General features: G+C 36.1%; 1 protein-coding gene across 1 annotated transcript; it reads left to right on the top strand.

The window, feature by feature from the left end:
- The first annotated feature begins 5,555 nt into the window (after nucleotides 1-5,555).
- cbln4 (cerebellin 4 precursor) lies at nucleotides 5,556-16,050 on the top strand. The gene is made up of 3 exons (XM_079588017.1): nucleotides 5,556-6,361; nucleotides 12,661-12,777; nucleotides 13,752-16,050. The coding sequence occupies exons 1-3, from the start codon at nucleotides 6,068-6,070 to the stop codon at nucleotides 13,947-13,949; spliced, it is 609 nt and encodes a 202-aa protein (XP_079444143.1). The 5' UTR covers nucleotides 5,556-6,067; the 3' UTR covers nucleotides 13,950-16,050.
- The last annotated feature ends 8,242 nt before the right edge of the window (nucleotides 16,051-24,292 follow it).

The following is a 24,292-nucleotide window of genomic DNA, read 5'->3' as shown; positions in this document are numbered from 1 at the left end:
AAATAAATAAGGACTATTTTATGGTTCCTTTAAATTTAATTTCTGGATTTCATTAATTTTCATAATGTTCATTTCAAAGCTTGATATGTGTTCACTTATGGAAAGAGCTGCATGAAGTTTCCTCAAGATTTGTCATTTTGTCTCACAGAAAACAGTGTTTGAGTTTGGAGTGGACCAACATAAAGGTGAGTAAATAATGACAGAATTTTTTTGATGACCTGTTTCTTTAAGACATGCATTCTAGAATGGATTCTGTTTATTATAAATCAAGAATAATTAATAATAATAAACTTTAAAAAGTGTTATACCTGTTTAACTCCCCTGTAGAGTCCCCCCCCCCCCCCTTCATTATAATTCTGTGGATTTTTTAACCTTCTCTCTAGACTGGCAGATTTGTTTGGATACCCCTAGAGAGGCCGCTTTGTTTGAACTCCAGGAAAAGTGCAGAGCTTTGTTTGATGGATTTTAATGTCATTTGCTTTCTAAGTCAATGTCAGCTTTGGGGAGGTGTTCACCCAGAGGCCTTTACACCCAAACGCTGCAGGCCCAGCATTACTTTGTGCTTTGTGCGAGGACTCAGAGTTACACTCACACATAAACACAGACAACTTCACAGCACTCCAAAGTCCTCGGCTCGCTCCACAACCCAGTGAATCATAACGTTGCTCTGAAATGGTCCAATGAGGCAGTCTGCCTCTCTCTTTCCACAAACAGTGTCAATGGGGTCGTGTGAACTATCCTTTTCTTCTCGCTCCGAGCAGTGCTTACCTGGCTGAGAAGACAGCTAGCCTGTGGGTCACAGGGGGTTGATTCGTTTGCAGTGCTTCAAGTCCAGCTCATTTATCTTACTCTCATCCAGGAATAGATTCACGGCTTTCTCTCCCCAGCTGCTGTCCAGGTGACTGGTCCAGCGAAAATCCAATACTCTTAATCAAATATTAACTCCTTATGTCATCATTTGTGTTAAGAGTCTTACAGGCTGGTATAAAAGTAATAATTCTGGAAAATTTAAGAGCTTTAAAGTTCGCCATTGATGGAAATTTCCGTCTTTTCTGAGACGATGCTTCCCCGCCATTGGTGGAAATGTCCAGCTTTTCACTGTTATACGGTAGGGGACGCTATTACCAACTCGATCTCACGGCAATTCGTAGGAATTTTATGGGGTGGCCCAAAAAAATTATATGTTGGCTTTAATTAACTTTTTTATGTCAACAGGTCACACATAACTAGATTACGTTAAACAAACATAATTTCTTCATGTAACTTCAACATAATGGAATTAAGTCATTTTAAGCGACCCAATTTAAGTAATCTCAAAGTGAATTTTTTAAGGTTTCCTGACATGATTCAAGTGTTTTTTTATTTTCATTCATCCATTAATATTTAATTTATTTTAGTGACACATATTTAAATTGATAGACTATAGCTAGCTATTTGCTAGCAGTAGCACATATTAGCATCTTAAATATGATTTACATGCTCTTTCAACCGTAAGTAACCAAATCAGTCCACAGCCAAACAAAGTGCTCCACTCTTCTCCACAATGGTAACCCACTGTAATTTAAACACAATTACACACTATCAAGTCTTCCCCTTTTCTCATTTTCTCAAAAAAACATAAAATAACCCTTAATTTTAACATTTATTCTCTCTTAATTCAACCACATGCAAAGCATGCTGGGAACTAACAAGCGCCGCTCAGTTTCAGTTAATGCAACACAAATCATTCATGTAATCCAACACAAACGGATTAAGTAAACTTAAATGTTACATGTATTTAAGCAGATTGAACATGATCAAATTAAGTTAGGGCAAAATGGCAGATGGCGTCGCACTATACCGCCACCCTCTGGATGTAAGAATTGTTTACTTAACATAGATGGTTTGTGTTTAGACAACGCGTTAGGATTTTTTACTGTTAAATTGAGACATAATTACATGGACCTTAATGGAAAAAAAAGATTTCAAGTCAACAAACACAATTATTATAAGTAAACTAAATATAAATATATTATGTAAAGTGCACAACCTTCAGTTATTTTTTTTTTGAGTGTACGAAATCATACGACCTCACTCGTACGAATTCATAAAATTTCTGCTGAATAAATTCATACGAATGACCTGACCCCGCCCCTAAACCTACCCATCGCTGGGGTTTAGACAAATCATATTTAGCCACCTTTTACTCACTCGTACGAATTGGTCGTGAGATAGCGTTACTATTACACATCTTCTGAAAGAGTATTGAATAAGAGTCTCCTGGACATTAAGAAGATGCAGAACCAAGCGATAGCATATCAAATGCATATGTAAAATAACGCGATCATCAACATTAAACAGCATTTAAAACAAAACTGCCTAATTTTATCCAATGAAATGTCGACCCATGAAGTAATAATGGACTATGAAGCTTTAGGGGTGTTGATGGACGTGATCTATTGGATACTTATTGCATTGGTTGTTATGTTTCTAGCATGTTATATGTTTGTCAGTTCTTCTAACCTTAATTGATGGAGTGTGTAGCTTTTCATTTCTTAAACAAGCATGTAGGAAGACACATCATGGCCATATTTCAGGATGACAATGTGAAAGAATGGTTTGGAGGGAGCATGAAGAATCATTTTCACACATGAATTGTCACCTTAAATTCATTGAAAGTCTTTGGGATGTGCTGGAGGAGACTTTACAGAGTGCTGGACTCTTGCATTGGCAATACAAGAACTTGACCAAAAATTGACTCACATATTGATGGAAATAACATCCACAACATTTATTGAAAGTTACACACTACATCAATAATGAGCAATAAGGATCCAATCATAGACACTTAAAAGACCCCCTGTGGTGAAAATCAAGCGTTTAATGATGTTTATATCATATATGTCTATGTTGTGTTTTTATGCTTTAAGTCAACATCAATGCTGAGTATTTCTTTCTTAAAACTGCTGTAAACCAAAGACAGTCTCAAAAACACGGTTTGAAATCGCTGGTGTCTCTGACGTCACAAACTACCCTGTAACCAATCAGATCAACCGAGCTGTGTGAGTGAGTGGAGGCAGGGCTCATTTGCATATTCATAGAACGTATAGAACCGCATATACTAAATGAAGCAAGGGTGTAGAGTTACATTCAAGCTATTTTAAAGCATGAAGAATGTTTTTGTTCAAGGAAAAAACTTTTAAATCAGTGATCAAAGATGAGTTTTAAGGGATAAAATGATTGACTACAGGGGGACTTTAAGCATTTGCCCATCCAAACAACAACTTTTTTTTGCCGCTGGCGGTGAATTCAAAGCATTAAAAGCCATTATGACTTTTTGTTTTAATTTTGCATTCACTACTTTTGTGCACATTTCCCACCAAAATGTTCTTAAACCCTATTGCCGGTTTCTGGTGTGTCCCTCTTTGAACCCACAAGCCTTGCCGTTTCAGAGATACTCTGACCCAGTCACCTTTCCATAACATCCAACACGTTGATTACGAGAACTGATTGTTTGCTTACCATCTAATGATATTTTTATATGCGCCCTATTTTTGAAAACAGTCGAACGACGTCCTCATCATTAGAGAAATTACCAGCAAGATGTAGGTTACAATCTCATTAAGATTTTACATAGTTAAGAGATGAATATTACAGAATGCCCAAGCATCTTTTTTTTGTGAATGACTTTGATCCAGAACTGTGAGGTCTAAACATGTGAAACATTTATGAATTTTGAAATATGCATGACCACATGCTGTTTTTCTAAGCATGAGACGCTCCATTCACACTTTGGACACTGTGTGTGCATCACGACAATGCTGTCCTGTTGTTCACACATGTAATCACGAGTTTACAGTATTCCTTTCTCTTATAGAAGGGAAAGTGCGAGGCGCTGAGAGGAAAATGAAGAACATCATGAAGGTAAACAGCCATAACAACTCTCATTTATTCAATAAATTCCCAAGCATCTCAATGGGTCCCCAGGTGAGTTAACTGTTCATTTGTGCTTGCAAATATTCCATCCTTAATTTGTTCCATAAATGAAAAGCCTTGCGTTGTTCAATGCATCCTCCTGAGAGATTGAAATCAGCGAGTTGAGCCGAGTAAAAACTGTATTATTCATTTTTCATTGACTTCTGAATCTGAACTTCATTATAGATCTATGGAAAAAGTTTCATTTTTTTTGCAGTCTGCAATGACTTTATTTAATGACCCTGCATTTAAGTATTGAGTCCTGATGAAAACAATTAATTTATAATCTTATATAATCTTATATTATACTATCTCTACACACACAACTACAAAATTACATTGCTTAATAGTCCAACTTTAGAGCAAATAACATTCACGGCTCCAACTTGAGATGCATATAGTAGCGCCGAACGCATAAAGCCAAATATTGAAACGCTTCTCTGCTCTATTATAGATTGCACATGAATTGCTTGTCCTTCTTATAACTTCACTACGTATTTTATTTAATTTTGAGGAATGTGTATATGAAATGCAGTATTCTCCTGAGACCTATTTGTCCAATGCAGTGGCTGTATATTTTTTTGTTTATGGTTATTAGACCAGACATGCCACTAGCTGCTTTTAAGTCCATTTGTATTAACTGGACATACATATTTATATATATTTTTTATTAAAGTATTATGTATTTTTCAGGTGTGGCCAATGATATGAATAAAGTTGTGCTCAAAAAGTTTACATACCCCTTGGAGAATCTGCAAAATGTTAATTATTTTGACAAAATAAGAGGGATCATACAAAATTCATGTTATGGTTTATTTAGTACTGTCCTGAATAAGATGTTTTACATAAAACATGTTTACAGTCAACGAGACTGAAAAAATAGCTGAATTCTTTTTTTTAAATAGCTAAATTTAAAAAAAAGTTGACATACCCTTGATTCTTACTGTGTGTCATTACCTGGATGATCCACGTGCATTGTGTTTCCTTCTGGAGCAGCAGTGAATGTTTGATCCTTTTTTAATAGTTGTGTTTGAGTCCCTCAATTGTACTACGATTTTCTGAAGAACATCACAAAACAAAAGACAGTCGTGAATCCTCCAGGTAACAACAGTATTAAGAATCAAGGGTGTGTAAACTTTTGAACAGGGTCCTTTATTTTTATAAATTCAGCTACTTTTTTTGTCATCTTTTACATCTTTTATATGTAAAATATCTTATTCAGAACAGTAATAAATAAAACATAAAATGCATATTAAATTTTGTTAAAATAATTAACATTTTGCAGATTCAAGGGGTATATTAACTTTGGAGCACGACTGTATTATTATAATTAATATTTTTAGTATAAAATATGTATTAATGGTATTAATAATAATAATAATTGGTATATTGATATAAATCATTAAATATATTTAATTACATATATATTATATTTTTTTATGAATCGTAATAATAATAATAATAGTTGTACATAAATATAAATAATAATACAAAACTTTACTTAATTACCTATACACTATTTAAAACATGTCTGTTTGCTGAATGTCAGGTGGATATTGAAAAATCATCTGACGTTACGCACCAGTCGTCACAGTGAGTTCATAGTCGGGCGTCATTAAGAGTGTGCGCGCGCTCAAGACACTTCGTCTTGTGGTTGAGAGAGAGGAACATCCACAGATGTGTTAAGGGAGGTCATTGGGGGTTTTCTTTAGTAGCCTATCCTTCTCTATTTGTATGGCGCAAAACTAATATGGACACGAAGTGGCGATTGCGCATGCATTGCGGATAATAATCTCTGTGCGCACTGAGTGGATTTTTTACGCGGAGTCGCCAGGAACCCACGGAGAACCTGCAACTCTCCAAAACTCAACTGACAGATCTTCTGGAGTTGAAAACTATCAGAATCAATAACACACACGGAAATAAGTATAACAATCCAAAAAATGACTATAGACCGGTTGTTGCATCCACCTACGCGCATTTGGTGATTTGTAAATCAGCAGCTGGTGTCCGGACGGATGTTTGGCGCAAACGAGCACGAACACGGAGCAGAAGCGAAGTGACGGGATCGGGAGAGCCGTTTGGATTTTGGCTACATTGGAGATCGTTCATCATGGTGTCCATAAAGCCCTTAAACAAGGCGTTTGTCGACTGCGTGGCTCTTTTGTTCTGCCTGGCCGTCATGTTTGAGTTGGTCTTTTCTCAAAATGACACGGAACCCATCGTCCTGGAGGGCAAATGTCTGGTGGTTTGTGACTCGAACCCCGCCGACTGGAAGAGCTCGTCCTCGCCGCTCGGCATCTCCGTGCGCGCCGCCAACTCCAAAGTGGCTTTCTCTGCGGTGAGGAGCAACAACCACGAGCCCTCTGAGATGAGCAATAAAACGAGAATCATATATTTTGACCAGGTAAGGCTGATCTTCATGTTTTTATGCATGTTATATTCAGACGAATAGTATTTTTCTTTGACTTAGACTTTTCAAACCATCCAACTAAAGCTCGTGTGCTGGACTACATTTACTCCCTATTTCTCAGGGTAGGCTTATTTTAAGTCACTTTATGTATACGGTAATTTCATATATTAAACTGCAAATAAAAATTAGTTTAACACACATTGACCTTTTCACAGGCCACCTTCGAGGTATGTTGTCACATTAAACGGGGTAAGTTGTCACAACGGAACCTGTCATGTTGGCAAAGTATACAGAAAAAAAAATCATGAAAAAGAAAAAATTTAAAAGGTAACCTAATGGATACTGTATATCAAATAATTGTCTTGGCCAACAAATATGGCAAGTAATGAATTAAAATTACACCTGTGACAACTTGCCCCAGTCTCCTCTGTATAAAGCTTTTTGTGACTACATTGTTTCTGCTTTTGTAATGAAAATTGACGTACTATTTATAACATACTCAACACTAGGCAGTGTATTTAAATTGTTGCTTATTTTAATAAGTGAATCTAATGTTGTGGAATATTCAAATTACAAGAGGCATAAAGCAAATTCAATTAATTTGTCATCATTAGTTAATATTCTAAATCAGATTACTGTGATAATTGGAATGAGTGCAGAGGTTAATTATTATTTAGCATTTGACATGGACATTTATTTTACAGAGTAATGTGAAAACAGATGTTCTTACTGAAAAGAAAAATAATACATTATACAATTCAAAGTCATTTGGAAGAGAGGATATCTAAATTCAGGACAGATTTTCTGTACATAGTTGTACATGAAAGAGTTTGTTTCGTAACTGCAGGTATGATCAGATATTCACAGCTGTGTCTAATATTGATCATAATGCATTGCATCTGTTAACGCATGTTTCCAGGGTTTCCATTATTGTAGATACACAGGTGTGAAATATTACTGTGACGAGGTCATTAGTGATAAGTCAAGCTGTCAGGACTGTAAAGGGCAGATATTTATTCTCATTGTATTGCTTATTTTTAGCTGTGTTTGTGTTGCCAGAGGTGTAGTGCCATGGCGTTTTCTCATGCATCCATCTAGGGGTCATGCTATGCTTAACTTTAGTCTTTAGCTTTATCACTCTGAAAATAAATGAATTGGAAACATTCATGCATGTGCTGAATTCAAAGCATACTGTATTTTATATTACTACCATTCCGTTTTAAATGAACTTTAACATGAAAATTACAAGCTTTGCTTTGTGTGTGAATATATTCATATACACTGTGTGTTTTGGTGCACAGATCTGGCATAGCACGACCCTGCCTGATTTTATTCAGTTCTCTTTCTTGGTCAAAGACGTGATACTGTAGAATTAATGAGCGAACGTCATTATGCAGAGTCAGATCAAACACAGTGATGTGCATGCCTGAGAAAAAACAACTCTTTTATGACCAATATCCTTGAAATGAATGAAAAATTATGCTGGAGACGAGGTCAACGTGTGTTTGTGTTTCACGATTAAATCGATTCCCAAAAGAAAAAGGAGGGACATTTGGAGACGTGTCTCTCTGAAGGCTTCCTTACTTATTCTTATCATTTACTAACCCCCCTGTTGTTCAAAACCTTGACACAAAAAGTGAAACAGAAGAAGAATTTTTAAAGATGTTTTCCAATTACAATGAATTGTGACTGAAGATACAAATCCTTCAAAAGGATACATAAACACCATAAAAGTTGTCCAAAATAACATTAATGTTATAAGGCTTCTGAAGTCATACAATTACTGTAAACCCGAATGCTCAAAATAATTAATTGGTTTGAGTGGGGAGTGGGGACTTAAATGAAACAAATTAGTTCAATCAAATTCACTTTGTATGGGTTTAGAACTTTCTTTTTCTTTTGAGTTCACAAAATTGACACATTTTAAGTAATCTGAATTGTTTCATTGTTTTGAGTTTCATTAACTTATTTAACAACTTACTTAATTTAGGCAACCTTAAATTGAACTGAAACTGGGCTGGGAATTATATTTCCCAGCATGCTTTACCATACTCGAAAGAGAGAGTAAATGCTACAATGAAGTGTTATATGTTTTTTGAGCAAGATTAATGTTAAGTGGGAGATTTAGTGTTTGGGGGAACTAAATTCCACAACCCGTCATGGAAACCCATTGCATTCAAATTAAGTAATAAAATTCATGCATAATTGAAAAATAAATAAATTGACAATTCCACATAACGTATATTTTTCAATTATGCATGAAGTTTTACTTAATATCTTTAAGGCAGCGGGTATCCTCACTTTTTTTTTTTTTTAAGTTAAGTCAACTGATCACGTTCACGGTTAAATCTTGCCAAGTTTCCACTACTAAAAATATTTAAGTTGAGATTACATGATAATTTTAAGATAAATGAATGATTGAGTTACTCAACTCAAAAAAATTCAAATGTATGAGTACTGATTACCTCAATTTTTATTTTAGTTTTTTATGAATCCATTAATCCAGTTCAGATAACCAATCTGAATGATTTGTTCATAGTTCAAACTGATTGATAGGACTGAACTCGTTCCCAAAATTCAACAATCATTCAATGATCTGTCAGACTGGTCATGGAAAATATCATTGAATAAGATCTGAAGCCATATTATTTCTTTGTGTGTGGAGCAGATTGAATTTTACTTCAATATTCACTGAAAGTATGCAAAGTTCATTAATCACACTGTCCACCTGTGAATGAATCATTCTGTCAGATTATTTTCAATGAATCAATTGATCCGGTTCAGAAAACCAATCTGAATGATTTGTTCATGGATCAGACTGATTGATCTGACTGAACCGATTCCCAAACTCAACTCACTGACTCAATGATCCGTTCACATTAGTCATGGAAAAAATGACTGAATAAGATCTGAAGCTATTGTATGCCTTTAAATATAGTGCGCGACGACTTTTAATGCCCGATTCTGCATCCCAATTGATGCTTGAAAGCCTCAGTCCCCATTTATAATAGAAAAAGAGACCAACTACATTATTCAAACACTTTCTGTCCCACACAAGAAGGAAAGTCAAATAAATTAGCATTTTAGGATGATCAATTTTTAAGTTCCTGAAGATTCCTGAAGGTAAATGTGTCTTTTTGCTGAAGTACACAAGAAGCTGTTTACATGTTGCCCTTGAGGAGCCATTATTCCACTCACTGCTTTGGCTGCAGGATAAAAGTGCAGGACTGACCAGCTGCCCTCAGCCACTGCGCTCCAGACCTTGACACACATAACACCGTCCAATCCTCTGGCCCGGCACGTGTCTCGCTCGGGGTACGCCACAGGGAAAGGTTGCGTGGAGCTCACAGACTGCGAGAGAGAGATTCTGCCCTTGTCAATGTACCAAGAGCTTTGTGAACCAACAAAAGAGCTGGCTGTTTGGGATGCTGAGTAATCCAAGCGCACATCACAGCTAGTTTATGTGGAAAGCCTTTGTTTGCCTTCATATAGGCAAAGATTTTAGCGTCACTGCCGCGCTGCTCTATAAATATTCATGGATCCGAGACCATGAGGGAAAATGCTTCTTGGATTTTTTTTTAAAATTTAAAGTGTAAAGTTAAAAAAATGTAACTACACTTTTAAAAATAAGGGTTCTTTATTGGCATTGATGGTTCCAGGAACCTTTTCAATGTACAAAAGTGGAAAAAGTTTCTTTAGATTATTAAAATTGCTCTTTTAAGAACTGATCTGTTGGTGATCAACAAAATGGTTCTTCTGTGGCATCTCTACAAAAGCTTTATTTTGAAGAGTATATTGTCTTAGTTTTTGCTTTGCCTGACATGAATCAAACCCGGTGGCCGTGTTCTCCAGCACGACTTGAGGTTTTCCGAAGAGCATCTTGTTCTTCAGACTCAGAGGAGGAACAAAGGTCTGTACGAAGGGGCACATTATCAGTTATTCATTTTACATCAGAACTTTTCTTTCGTTTGAAAGGTTTCACAATCTGAAACTTTCTTTGTATTTCCAGGTTTTAATGGAGAAACAAAAACTCCAGTGCTCTCAGAGGACCCCAGTATAGTTTATATATTTGTGGTCAATCATAAAAAAAGCTGAAACTCTCACTTTTGCTGGAGTTTTTCTTCGACTGTAATTAAGCCGAGATCAAGAGAGAGAGAGTGCAATGTAGAAATGTACCTTTGAGCGGGCTGGGGTCAATGTCCAGACTCCATCCACTCATCTTTGTGTCTACAAAGCGAAGGGAAAACAATAAATACACTTTCTTTTTGATGTTCACTTCAATCAGTGTTACCGAACATGACCTGAAATTTCATCAGTGTTGAGAACACCGGGTTTTAATCCTAGGAAACTGGTTCTGGGATGTTTGGCCCTGACAGCATTTGATTCAGGTTTAGTTGTCCTATAATTTGCCTCTGTAGACTTTGTTGCCAAGTCCAGAAAGATTAGGCAGTGTTGGAGTAACACAATCAGAGTTACGTAATCAGATAAGACTTTTTCAAGTAACTAGTAAAGTAGCGCATTACTTTTAAATTTGCAGCAAAATATATTATCCGAGTAAATAAGTAACGCAAACTTTGTTTTCCCATTTATTGACTGACTGCTCTCCTGTCATCATGTTGGGAGAAATTGGGAGTGTGTGCGCTGTGTAAACATGATGGTTATTGTTTCCAGTATTCCTCAAAATGAATAAAAACAGTGAAATGCAAACTCCGATACGCAGACCTGCAATAATAAAATATGATAAATAACGCATATAGGCTACTTTATGTATTTATTCTCACTTTATTAACAGTACAGGTGTGAATTTACATTTCCTTTAGCCTGAGGCATATTCATTTCACTTCTGGTGTGAAAGAGCCTTTGCATTTGCCACAAACAAACAAAAAGTAACACAAAATTACTTTCCAAAAAGAGTAACTAATCAAATTTGTTACTTTTTTAGGGAGTAATGAAATATTGTAACGCATTACTTTTAAAAGTAACTTCCCCAACACTGACTAAAGGTGGAGTCTGAGGAGTGTTTTATTGTTTGACCATGTAATATAAAAGAAAATATTTTTGTAGATAATGGTGTAGTTATTTAAACCATTTTACAACCCCAAGTTCAGCACTAATTCCCACAACATTTGTACATGAATTATACCTCAAATTCTGCAGCTTTTTGAGGAGACTTAAGGACTGTGAACACACAACAGCAACAATAACTATATTAGTGTCCACACGAGCGGACGAGATCATTCTGTTTATTCTAAACACACACCGCAGCTTTGTCATCTGTCACTTTAAATGCTTAAACTTTTTAAAGCAGAATGGATTCTGATTGGCTGTCAATGTTTTTATTATTCATCAGCTGGAGAAATAATTCAGGAAGTGGTTCCAACTATGTAGTTTCTCTGTGGCGTTATCATTATAGTTGTGGTGTGGAATCTGTTCTTTTATTAGAATGATTCATATCTTTATTGTTATATATAGTTATTATCCTTCTAGTGAATGGGCTTTTAGTTAAAAAAACTGTTATATTGTAAAAGTATTACAATTACAAATAACTATTCTATTTGAATATATTTAAAAATGTAATTTATTGTGATCAAAGCTGAATTTTCAGCATTATTACTCATGTCTTCATGTCACATGATCCTTCAGAAAGCATTCTAATATGTTATGATATGATAAGCATCTTTATTGTCATTGTATGCATCAACGAAATGGAGTTAGCAGCTCTAAAACAGATGCATAAAACAATAATTAATAGTAAATAACAGAATGGACAGCTCAAATGAACACATTTGAAATATAAATCTTTTGTAACTACTTATGTCACAATAGGAGCTGTATAGCAAGCTGCCACTGTGCATTAAAAAGTCTGTGGAAACTCATCTTTCCATGTGTCTGTCACTTCAGATGCAGCTTCTGTCTCCCGCGCGAGTGAAAATCCACCTATGATTGATTGCCCTGCGTTTGCTATAGTTCAGGGTGTCTCGTCACGCCATTACAATGGAATCACGGTCAGCATGACCGTAAGAATGAGAATTTGGTGTGATGGCAGGATTGTAGGATTGTTTCATTGTTGCAGAGAATTATTATTGAAAAGTCCAATTGTAAGCATGAGTGCATTCATATTTCATTCCGGCTGCCTTTCCTAATCTGACACTAACGTTTTTTGCAAGGTCTTTCGTTTGAGGTTTTAGCATTGCAAGTATACATATTTCACAGAACAAATAATTGTATAGTGTGGATAGGATATGTCATTGTAATGGCATCATGTCTGATACCTCTGAAATACTCTTTTGCAGGTTCTTGTCAACATAGGAAACTATTTCACGTTGGAATCCGTCTTTCTTTGTCCCCGGAAAGGAGTCTACAGCTTTAACTTCCACGTTATTAAAGTGTACCAGAGCCAGACTATACAAGTGAGCACAGAAAGAATATATTTAATCACTTTCATTTTTATAAATATACCTGTATAAATATTGCATTTTTGCATATTGAATGTATTTTCAATTTATTATACAACGCCTTACAATACACCGTGGATAGTCAGTATATTTAAAGTTAAACATAAACTTAAATTTAACAGTTTTTTAACCATTTAAAACATAATCAGATGTTATTTGTCATGCAGGAATTATAATAACACTGTTTCAGTGCTTTTCCATATGTTATAAGGAGACTAATAATACTTTTATTGACAAAAACATAGTTTAACATGCATACACGTTGTTGAAATTGTTTTTGTAACTAAAAAGCAACAATTATCTTATAATCTATCACAAAAGAGGTAATTCTTGCTTTTTTCTTGTAAAAAAAGACTGTACAATATTCTTAATATAAAGTACTGTACATTTTCACCATAATTATAAGTTATTTCAAGCTTAATTATAAAAAATAATGTAATTTTTATTGTAATATTTTACAAACATGTCTTGTTAAATATTATATAGATTTTCATTGTAAATATAAGGTCATTCATACTTTCTCCTTTATATTTTTACAGCTCTTTACAGTAAAATTACATGTATTATCTTGTTGAACTTAATTTTTCATTTTATTGTGTGGTAACTTACAATTTATAGGTTTTACTGTAGTAGTCTTCCATTAAAATTGTTAACCGTTTTACCATGATGCAATTTTTTTTTTGTAATGAAAATATATAGTGAATTACAATATAAGGCACTATGAAAATCTTTATAATATTAAATGCAGGTTTTAAGTCAAGTGTTATGACAATTGTAATAACATTTTTTAAATAAATAAATAAATAAATAATAAAATAAAAAAATGTCATAAATGTAACCATCAAAGAAGTAGATAGATTCATGACATAAGTCCTGTAAAACGTGCCTACTTGAGATCTCTGTATTGATTTTCTCTCTTTGTGATTCAGGTCAATTTAATGCTGAATGGAAAACCGGTCATCTCTGCCTTCGCAGGGGACAAAGACGTCACACGTGAGGCCGCCACCAATGGAGTCCTCCTGCACCTCAACAAAGAAGACAAGGTTTATCTGAAACTGGAGAAGGGGAATCTGGTAGGAGGATGGCAGTACTCCACCTTTTCTGGCTTTCTAGTTTTTCCTCTGTAAAGCAAACAAAAAGACCGCCACCTTTGCCGTCCAATCGTCATCGTGTAACCAGCCCTTCAGCATTAATTGGAGGCACCCAAATGGATTCATAATTCCAGACATTCATTCAGCTGTTGTCTGCGGACTATACTGGAAATGAGTCTGTGAATCTGGAGACATCTACTTCAGTGCAATATCACTTTCTGCTGCGACCCAGGATTCAACACATCACGTCAGACTGTTTGTTCGTTTCGTTCGTATGTGTGTATTGGTTTTTAGCGTGTGGTTTTTAGTGAAATGAGGGATCCTGATTTAGTATTTGTTAATAAGGTAATTTCCTGTCAGAGAGGAAAGGCACGAAACTGTCTTGCCACTCGATGGCGCAATATTTCAAAAACCTTGCACTGCACCATGCGTATTTAAAAATGAAAATAAACATATATTAAATATCATTGTTTTCAAGCAAATACACATTTCTATGTAAATTAGGCTTGTTCATGCTAAATATCAATGCTGTTAGCCTGTGCTATTTATCGCCATGGAAAACAGGTGGTAAAAAAACTTTATTTAAAAGTGTTTCCATTGGTTTCTAGCTATGGCAGCAGTAATTCATCATATGATGATCAAATGAGAATAGAAGAACATTATAATGGCCATGTTTCCCAACATGCTCCGTACTTTCTGCTGCATTTTAAAGCATTGCAATGGTTGAGTGAGGGGCCGTTCACACAGTGTGGCTGCATCCGAGCGACTAACGCTGGTAAAGTCACATGATAATGACAAAATGGCGAATGTATTGCGTCCGGATTACATTCATACTATATAGAACATCGTTTTTTTTAGCAGTCGTGAAATAATTACTTGTTCAAAAAATAAGAACCTACTCTTATTATGCGATTTATGGATGCAGCCTATGTGTTTTTCCATTCCACTGCGCCATTGTTTTTCAATGTAAATATGCGCTAGACGGACATGTTTGACCATTGCACTTGCGTCTTTTGACATGCCGTTCTAAAAACTCAACGCTCAAGTTAAAATAAAACTTTTTAAAAAATGTGCCTCAAGACCTTGCAGTGTTTTTTTGTCCTTACATTGACTTGCTGTACAGCCTCAGTAAAGTCGCTAGATCGCGACTTTTTTTTTTTTGGTTGCGTTTGCGACTTTATTTGCATTCTTCCTTTAGTCAGTCGGCTGCTATGCTGCATTCATACCATGTCGTAATTACCGTAAATAAAGCTCTACTTGCTTTCGGATCGCTCTCGCGGTACTTTGATATCATACACCGATCGGTCTGCACAGCGCAGCTTCAAGTCGAACACACATTACATCTGCAGTGGTCAGGTACAGCGGCCACATGGTACAAGTCGTAACTAACACGTTGTAATCAGGGCTTGACAATGACATTAAGGCGAGACACTACAGGTGAACAGGGTGAAATTTTTAACTAGCAGATATCACCATGAAGCTTTCCCAGTTGAAATATGCAAATTAGGCTATATCTAATTAAATATGCACTAATTTGCATATATATAAAAAAAACGAAATCTAAGTATTGGATAAAGCCAGGTTAAAAAATATTTTTTTCATTGTGTTCACATATTAGATGGGGAAAAAAATATGGGGATTTATGCACTTACAGTATCTTATCCTGTAAATCAAAATGTACTGTCAATAGCCTTAAAAAATATATTTTCGCCATGTTTTTTGGAATAAAATGTTATATAAATCAGGCTAGAAATAATATATTTACAAATCCCTCAGTAAATGTCTTCATATAACTAGGTACAAGACTGCATGGTTTGGTGTATATAGGTGCTACTGAAGTGGAGATTTCGGACTTGGAGAATGAGAGAAAAGTCATTTTGAGAAAACGGACTTTAAAGATTTATCATCAGCCAATAAGATTGCGCATTCAGCCCTTATACTTTCACGATTGGTTGCTGATAAAAAGGAAATGACCATATTTGGATCCGACAGCATTGTACGGGAGAGAGAGAGCTTTCCAGCGGTATTATGTGATGACAGGGAGCAGACAGCGATCGCGGAGCAGCGTGATGATTTATAACGCCAACTTTTGTTGAATTTATGAGAAAAATACAGGCGCAAACAGACAAAGTGTAGTAAAATAAAGACCTAAATGTGTATTTCTGACTTTTTTCATCACTAGTCTGAAAGAAGACATGTTATTGAAGACAAATATTCAAAAATCTCAAAATTGACCAGTAAAAACCCCCGATGTTTTTGCCTGCCGTGTCACGCCTTAACTTTTTTGCTCACCAGTCACTGTGGCTAGTGGTTTGTGACTCAGCATTTTCACATCGATGGTAAGAACTGCCATATATATATTTTCAATATTAGGCTTCTGTCACTTTAAGACCTGATGCACTGATCCATTAAACTGTTACACATGCGTTTTCTTTCTCAACTGTTTACGTTCACTTAACACAACTGACTGCGTTTGCGTGAATACTCGCCAAGATCAGCATTTTGACATTATTTTGTGTGTATTTCACTGTTTAAGTGCAATAAGCAGCAAAAAATAACTAAATTTAGTACTGAGATGCGGCTTTATGTGCTGCACTCTGGGTCTGAGCACAAAATCTGCAGGAATATGTAAAATGATGCACAACACGAGCTATGCCATGCTGAAATTCAAGCCCTATAACACCAACAATATTCATCTGGAGCAAATGAAATGAGTGCTGAAATCCACATGCGTTTGGCAAATGTTAATGTCAAGCCTTGGTTGTAATTAATTAAGTTCTACAAGTGCAAGTACGTAAAGGCTTTTGACAGTTAAGAATCATTATAGTAATTAGGACATGATGTGAACGCACCTCTAGTTTTAGTCTCGGACGGACCGTTGGCTAAACGTCTGATGCATAAGGCACACAATTGACCGTTCGCAAAGACCAGCCCCCCTTAGTTACTGTTGCTATGTCCGACAAGCTACGCCGCTCTCATGCCACACCATGTTCTCACGCAGTGAAAAATACATCGCGGAGCAGAGAGGACACCGACAGGCAGGACAGACCAGGTTACTTTTCGGTTACTTTTGATATTAAACATATTAAACAAAGTCTCACCTTTCAAATTTGGTCATTTTTTAAAAAGAAATTTAAACAATAAATACCGTTTTGTGGCTCTTTGATGTGTCGTGACAGATCGCTGTAGAGCATCAGTTAAAGCTGCTCGTGAACCGATCATCTCTTCCTTCTAGTTTACTTATAGCATCAAATAAACATGAATGAACATAAGAAGGAATGTTGTTTTAACCGCGGAAAGGCGTCAGTACACTCAGTTTTTCAAGTTCAAATCCTCCCATGTTAATCTACTAACTCTCCTGACTGCTTTGTCGGACAAAATGGCGGATGGCGAAGTATGATTGGCCAGATCACCTGTCAATCAAACTCCCTGCGAAGGGTCAATTGGGAAACACTTTGGGAGTTTCGAGGTCGTCATCTGATTGGTTGGATACTCTAGGATTTCTAGGTTTCACGTTCTTTAATGGTCCGCTTGGAAACAAAGCCGTCATGAAGCCAAACCCCCTCATGGAAGAAGAAAAGCCGTCGTGTTTACAACTGTGGCAATGTGCGCTTATCAGGATCAACTAAACGCTGGATTTTCAAAAGCATGTGAAGTTCACTGCTGTAAAATTGCAAGATGTTCTTGAATGAATTTATTAGATGCATGCTGGTCTCATGCCCCTAAACATGACGCTGTGATTGGTTGCTTTACATGTCAGTCAGAAGGCCTCTTGGCCAATGAAAGCTGACTAGTCAGGTGATTAAACAACACAAGTAAACCAGGCCGCAATTCATTCTTAATCTGCCCTTTAATGTTTGCAGTAAAGGGACGTTGTTAATATTTTCCGTGTAAAAACGACAGGATCGTCTGAATGGAAAAGAAAGATAAAACAATACTTACTGATTTCAATCCTGAACTAATTTTCACCATTAAGAGGTGTTAAATGAAATATGTTTGTCATCCGTTCAGTGACTTCACACGGAGTGTTAAAGCACAGTTTTGTTTTAACAGCACATGGCAAAGCATCATCGAGGGGTGGAGGGGTTGGTGTGTGTAAAGGTGCCAATGAGCTCAGAGCTGTAACACCCTCCAATTAACTCATTAATGTAAACACAACAATCATGTCACCGCATCATGCATACAGTTTTGGAATTACTGTCTGTCACTTGTGAGTCACACAGACTGTGTGCTTGAGGATAAGGCAGAAGGTCACTGGAGGCTGGATGACCACAGGGTGGATCTCACTGAGTATATTTAAAGGGACAGTTCACACACACAAATATTGGTCAGCATTTACTCATTCTTATGTTGTTTCAAAACAATATGCTACAATTGAACAATTATTTATGGTAACCACTTCTTAAACGCTTCAATAAAGACAGAAAAATACATAAATTCACCAAAATTAATACATATGACAACAGTCATACGCAATACCTTGTGCAACCATTTTTGAATGTGAATTAATGTTCAGAATGAAATACTAATTTATTGAATACTGTGCAGTACAGATGTGTTATTTTAGCATTATCTATATATTATAGTATTTATTTATATTTTGAATTAGCTTTTATTTTTTGTATTTTCAGTTTAAATTGTAATTTTCGTAGGAGTAATTTTGTTGTGTGCTTTTGTTTTGAATTTTTTATTAGTTTTAAAATAAATAAATAAGTATTTCTATTTAGCTTTATTTTATTTTTAGGAATATAGACTTACTTCAGGTAAGTGCCAAGGTAACTTTTTTTCAAAGCATTATATATATATATATATATATATATATATATATATATATATATATATATATATATATATATATATATATATATATTATCATTATAATTTATTAATAATTAACAACATGTCTGTGTATGCCTTTTTTCAGTAACTATTAAAAAATTACACAATAAACCCTATGCAAAAATGGGTTATTGTGCATTTGAATTGAATTGTGTGTTAAAATGTCTTAACATTTGACGGTCATATCAAGTAATAACTCAAGTGAAGAAAGAGCAGAAGCATACAGATTCTCCACAGCATACAGATTTGGAATGACATGAGGGTGAGTAAATAATAAATAAACAAATTTAAATTAATAAAATTAAATTGAATAATTCTAAGTAATTTTAAACCAATAAAACTTTAGCTCATTAAAAACTATGTTTTATTTGAGGGCGAGATTGTGAGAATAACTGACTTGACATTGTAAATGTCTTCTTCAATGTGTAGTTTGCCACACATTTCAAAACCTTCATCTGCGTTTCATCAGTTTCCCTGAAAAGCCTTTCATATTGTGACACAGGTCTGGCACTTACAGCAACTAATGGATTCTTGCTTTAATAATTTTTTTTATTAAGCAAACTCAATGTTTGATGGATTAAAAATTCCAGAAAGTGAATGTTCAATCAACCATGTGGCCATAAAAACATCTAAAACAAAAATATTCCTCTCTGTGTTCACTCTTTATGCCAAGTCTTACATTAATGTCGAATTACCTTTGTAAATATTTAATTCTCACTATTTTTTACACCATAGATTTGCTGATGTGAAGTGTCAGTTCATGGCCGACAGATTGGCCTAATATTGTGAATAATTTGATCCTGGCGTGTCACATGACCGACAGGTGTCATGTGTAGTTCAAACTGTATGCCGTACATGCTTTATGCTCCAATGAGTCATTATTCTTTTAGTAAAGGCTTGTTATAATGGACCTCAGAATTAGACTAATGGAAATGCTTGGAAAAATAAATACTGGCAAGTTCCTCAGAAACCCTTAACACTTTCTTGTTTTTTCATGGCCCTCATTTATGTTCAAATCTTTGTCATTTATATGTAAAACACCTATTTTTATATTATTTAAGATCTTTTTTTTATTTTTTTTTATCCGTCTATGTACATCCCACTTTGACATTGTTTCTTCATAATGGACATCTTCAGTGAAACTCAAAGGATGGCGTTTGGATCAAATTGGAGTTGAATCACATGACTTCTCTCTGGGATTGTACCTGGTCGAAAACATAATGGAGCTATCGCATGTTTGCATTGGTGGATTTGGAGTGACAAGCAGAAAGATGTGTGATTATGTTGAAGCTTTTCTGTCCTTTTTATTACCAATGTCCACACCAAACAAGAGAGACACATCAGTAGCAGTGTCACAAGACTGAAATGGTAAAAAAAAAAAAAAAAAACCCAGCAGGAATCGTGTAAAAACCATATTAGATGACAAGAGGGACTTGGGTGGTTAAAAGAAGAGCAGCATCCGGGCTGTGTCATTGATTACAAATCACCAAAATGTGTTTGACCGCATGGTTGGATTGTCTCTGATTTGATAAAAAAAAGCCTTTAAATCATTATGTGTTTTTGTCCTATTAAATTGAAGCATCCGTAATGAAAATTTGTCCTTGTTCATTTCATAGCTGGATTTCAAAAATCACTCCAATCCTTCAGAGTTCAGAGGATTAGGTCCAGTGTTATTCTGCACATGGACACAGAGATTTGATTGAATGGAGAGTATCTTACACACAGTGTTATGTGTTTGTGACCTCTCATTCAAGGCTGCCAGATTAAGTACTTTCAATCCAAAATCCTGCATTTTCCTCATGTAGTGCCTGTCTTTTATTGTTTGATATTGCAAGGCTTTCTTAGACAATCTTGCAAGCTGAAACACAAATGCATGCTCTTAATAAAACAGAAGGTTTGAACTGTTAATCTAGAGAATCAGGAAAAATTGGCAGCCAAGAATATTTTTATTTTATTTTATTTTATTTTTTTATATCAATAGGTGCTTGCAAAATTACTACAGCCCATATTTCTCCATAGGGAAATTTATTTTTAATGATAACTTATACACCTAAAGACAGGCTTACGGTGAGCTACGAGGTTGTCAAATAGTATCTCCTTCTGTTGAAGCTGGCATCCCGCATTATTTCAACTTATTTTTTTAAATAATCGTGTTTAACAGAGGGATTTATGGTGAAAAACTACATTACCCATGATGCTGTACAAAAAAATTCCAGCTCTTTAGCTCCGCCCACTCCCATGTAGCACTGCAAATGACGGAATCGAGCCAGTCTCCCTATGCTCTCAAAATATACATTAAAAAAACATAAAATATATTGTTTATATATATATATATATATATATATATATATATATATATATATATATATATATATATATATATATATATATATACAATCAAATTTTTAAAATGTGCAGTTTTATATTCCTCCATTGTTTTTAATTTGATTATGCGGTTTGCAATGCTTCATGATGTAAGTTTGTAATGTTATGATTCACCTCGTAGCTGATTGGTTTGGTTCATGGCTTATAATGCTTAGACTGTTTTTTAAATCCCTATGTATAAAATATCATGGCTCGAATCACTCCGCCCAAGTGACAGTGATTCGCCTTCTGAGAATATAGTTCCCAGTATGTATACGGTTAGAAGATGGCTGTGTCTCTTGTGACCTTGTTATTTATACACGCTGTGACTATACAAATCACAACATGTAAATAGGAAAATGTTGGCGTTATTTCGTCACTTATTGGGAGCAGTGTGCTAGCTGGAGCCGATTACCTCCAGTCTTTGTACTAAGCTAGGCTAGCGGTGGGTGCGTCAGAAAGAGTTACGGCACGCAGAGAGATGAGAAGGGTATGTATGGACTTATCTAACTCTGGGGGATACGGTGAATAAGCTAAAGTCCCAAAAAGTCGGCGTGTTCCTTAAAACAAAACACGAACCCTAAACACAAGCCCTAGCAGCTTCACAACAACACCCTGGCAACCACTTACAAGATCCTAGCATCCTGGAGTCAACTTTTGCATGTGGCAACACCAGCATTTTCTTCAGAAATGTAGGCTACAAAAATCACAAATCTGGTTATATTTTTAAATGCTATTTTAGAATTGCTTTTTTTTATGACTTCCACCTCAATGTGTGACTTTAAAGCCGTTCCAGTGTCTGTTTTAGCACATTTATTTCTTAGTAAACACTTTTTCTTGCCAACACAGAAAAATTAGAGTTGCAGAATATATCACTTGAGATTTTTGCACTGGGATGCCAAACTAAAAAAAGTGCTTTCCACAATCAAATAGGATTTTGTGAGACGTTCAGTTCATCACCTCAGATATACGATTGACCACTGGGTGTACGTATGTCTTTTTTAATCTGGGTGCTTTTAAAAGTTTCTCACTTAAACCTCACCGGAATGAACAGCACCAGTCCAATTACTCTAAATATTAAATCACCCCTGTGCAACAAAAACACGACGGCTAAACGGACGCCTTCATCCAGCAACAGCCAATTCTGCACATTTCACCAACTGACATTATGCAGAATCTGCACTTCTGTTTCTAAATAATTGGTCAATTTGGCCACTTTCGCCTCACGGATCAAGAATGATAAATATGTTGTTGTGGAGGATGAACACAAGCACACGGCGAAAAACCTTAGCAGGTAGGATGGATTTTACTGTGGGATGCTTGAGAAGTCCCTGTTTACTGGTCTCTCTCCTCATTTAATATTAAACACAGGAGTTATTAAAGCAACCGTCAACAAGAGCTATAAAAAAAACTACGGAGATTGACTAAAGAGATAGGAAGAAGGAGAAACAGAACTGAGGAGAAACTGCATAATGTCGTGCGTTTGGGTGAATTTCAAGACTCACGCTATTGATTTGTCCGTCCGTCCGTCTAGTCCACGCATCGCTTCCTCAATCCGTAAATTCATTTGTATGTCCTCTGTGAACTGCATCTAAGAATAATTGACAGAATATATATCACTGATTGTCAAAGGCATCATGGCAAAGTGCCACCTGAATACAAACAGAGGCCTTGCTGAAGTGTTTTGGGCACCGGTCCTGCTCAGTGCATCTGAGGAAATGAGAGGGTCCTTGGTAATTATTGTCATGAAAGAAATGATTCACAGCTGCTGCAATTAGTCAGGAATGATCAAGATTCATGCAGTGTGTCAAACAGCCAGTTACATGACACCGTGTCCAGATTGCACAAAGGTTGTGTTTTTGGAGGCGGGCTGTGGGATAAATCAAGTCTACAATTGTATTTAACAAGTGTAATGTAATATACTTGTGCATAATAATTAAGCTTAATGTGAATTTGCTGGGGCTTGAATTGAACGTTTTGGCTAACTATTTCATTCTGTTCTTCATTTGGTTACAGAAGACTTGGAATTTGTGAGTTATACTTTTATTAAACTTTTAAGGCCCGTCCCCATTTACTATCATTGAATAGAAAGATGTGACTGATGTTCTGCCTACTTTAGGTGTTTTATGGAAGAAAGCAAGGCAGGCGGATCTAGTGCACTTAAAATGTGTTTGATTTTACTAAAATGAGCACAAAGCAACTTAAGAAAATTGGTATAAAATCAAAATGTCCATAAAAGATAAGATGCAAGTTGTTCTACTTGGCTTGTAATCAGAAATGTAATTCCATCCAAGGCGATGAGGAATCTGACGCTTCTTGCCCAGGAGTAAACACAGCAAACTGTAAAATATCTCACTATTTCTAACTATCATCAGCAGCTTCAAACAGAGAGACTTTTGTTGATTCAGTGGAAAGTTCATTTGTCTAATACAGCACAATAAATCCCCAGTCCCGGGACAAGCAAAACTAAGCACTTTCTTGGCCCAGTGCTCAGTCTTGAAAGAAAATGAATCATTTATTTGACATACAAATGCCACTGTAAGAATATTTCTGGCTGTTTGATAAAAGTAAATAAATATTGAGTCGACCTTATGTAACCGGTCCTTGACCCCTCCGAGCGGGATTCGAACCACGGTCTCTGGCGTGGGAGGCGGGCGCGCTAGCAAAAACGCTAAAGACCGCAGCCGCTAATGCGCCTCGAGGCCAGCGGAGTGAGATTTACGGCCTATGTCCATTACACTCATCCCCCGAAACCTCTCTCCCATCGGGGTGACGGCACCACATGTAACTGATAATACTCGACCTGCTCCGAGCGGGATTCGAACTCGTGTAACGGAGGCCAGCTAGTAGTTGCTGTGCGAGTAAACCTCACTCCTCTGATCTCAATAGGCGCTCTAGCGACAGATGCCAGAGGCTGCAGTCTTTAGCCTCCTTGTTAGAGCGCCTGACTCTCATGCCGGAGACCCGGGTTCGAGACCCGCACGGAACGGGGTGAGAAGGACCCGGGTGGAGGGGTTACACTCGCACAGCTCTTACTAGCCTACGTCCGTTACACTTAGGCTACATATGATTTGACGAACACCTTGTCATAAGAACAACTTCTCTTGCAGTCGTAAGTCTTATGAACCTAGTTTCACATTAAAGGATAATTCCGGTATTTAACACCTTGAGTCTAT

The sequence above is a fragment of the Phoxinus phoxinus genome (assembly GCF_949152265.1).
Source record: "Phoxinus phoxinus genome assembly, chromosome: 18".
Lineage (NCBI taxonomy): Eukaryota > Metazoa > Chordata > Actinopteri > Cypriniformes > Leuciscidae > Phoxinus > Phoxinus phoxinus.
This window is presented reverse-complemented; position numbering and strand designations above follow the sequence as displayed.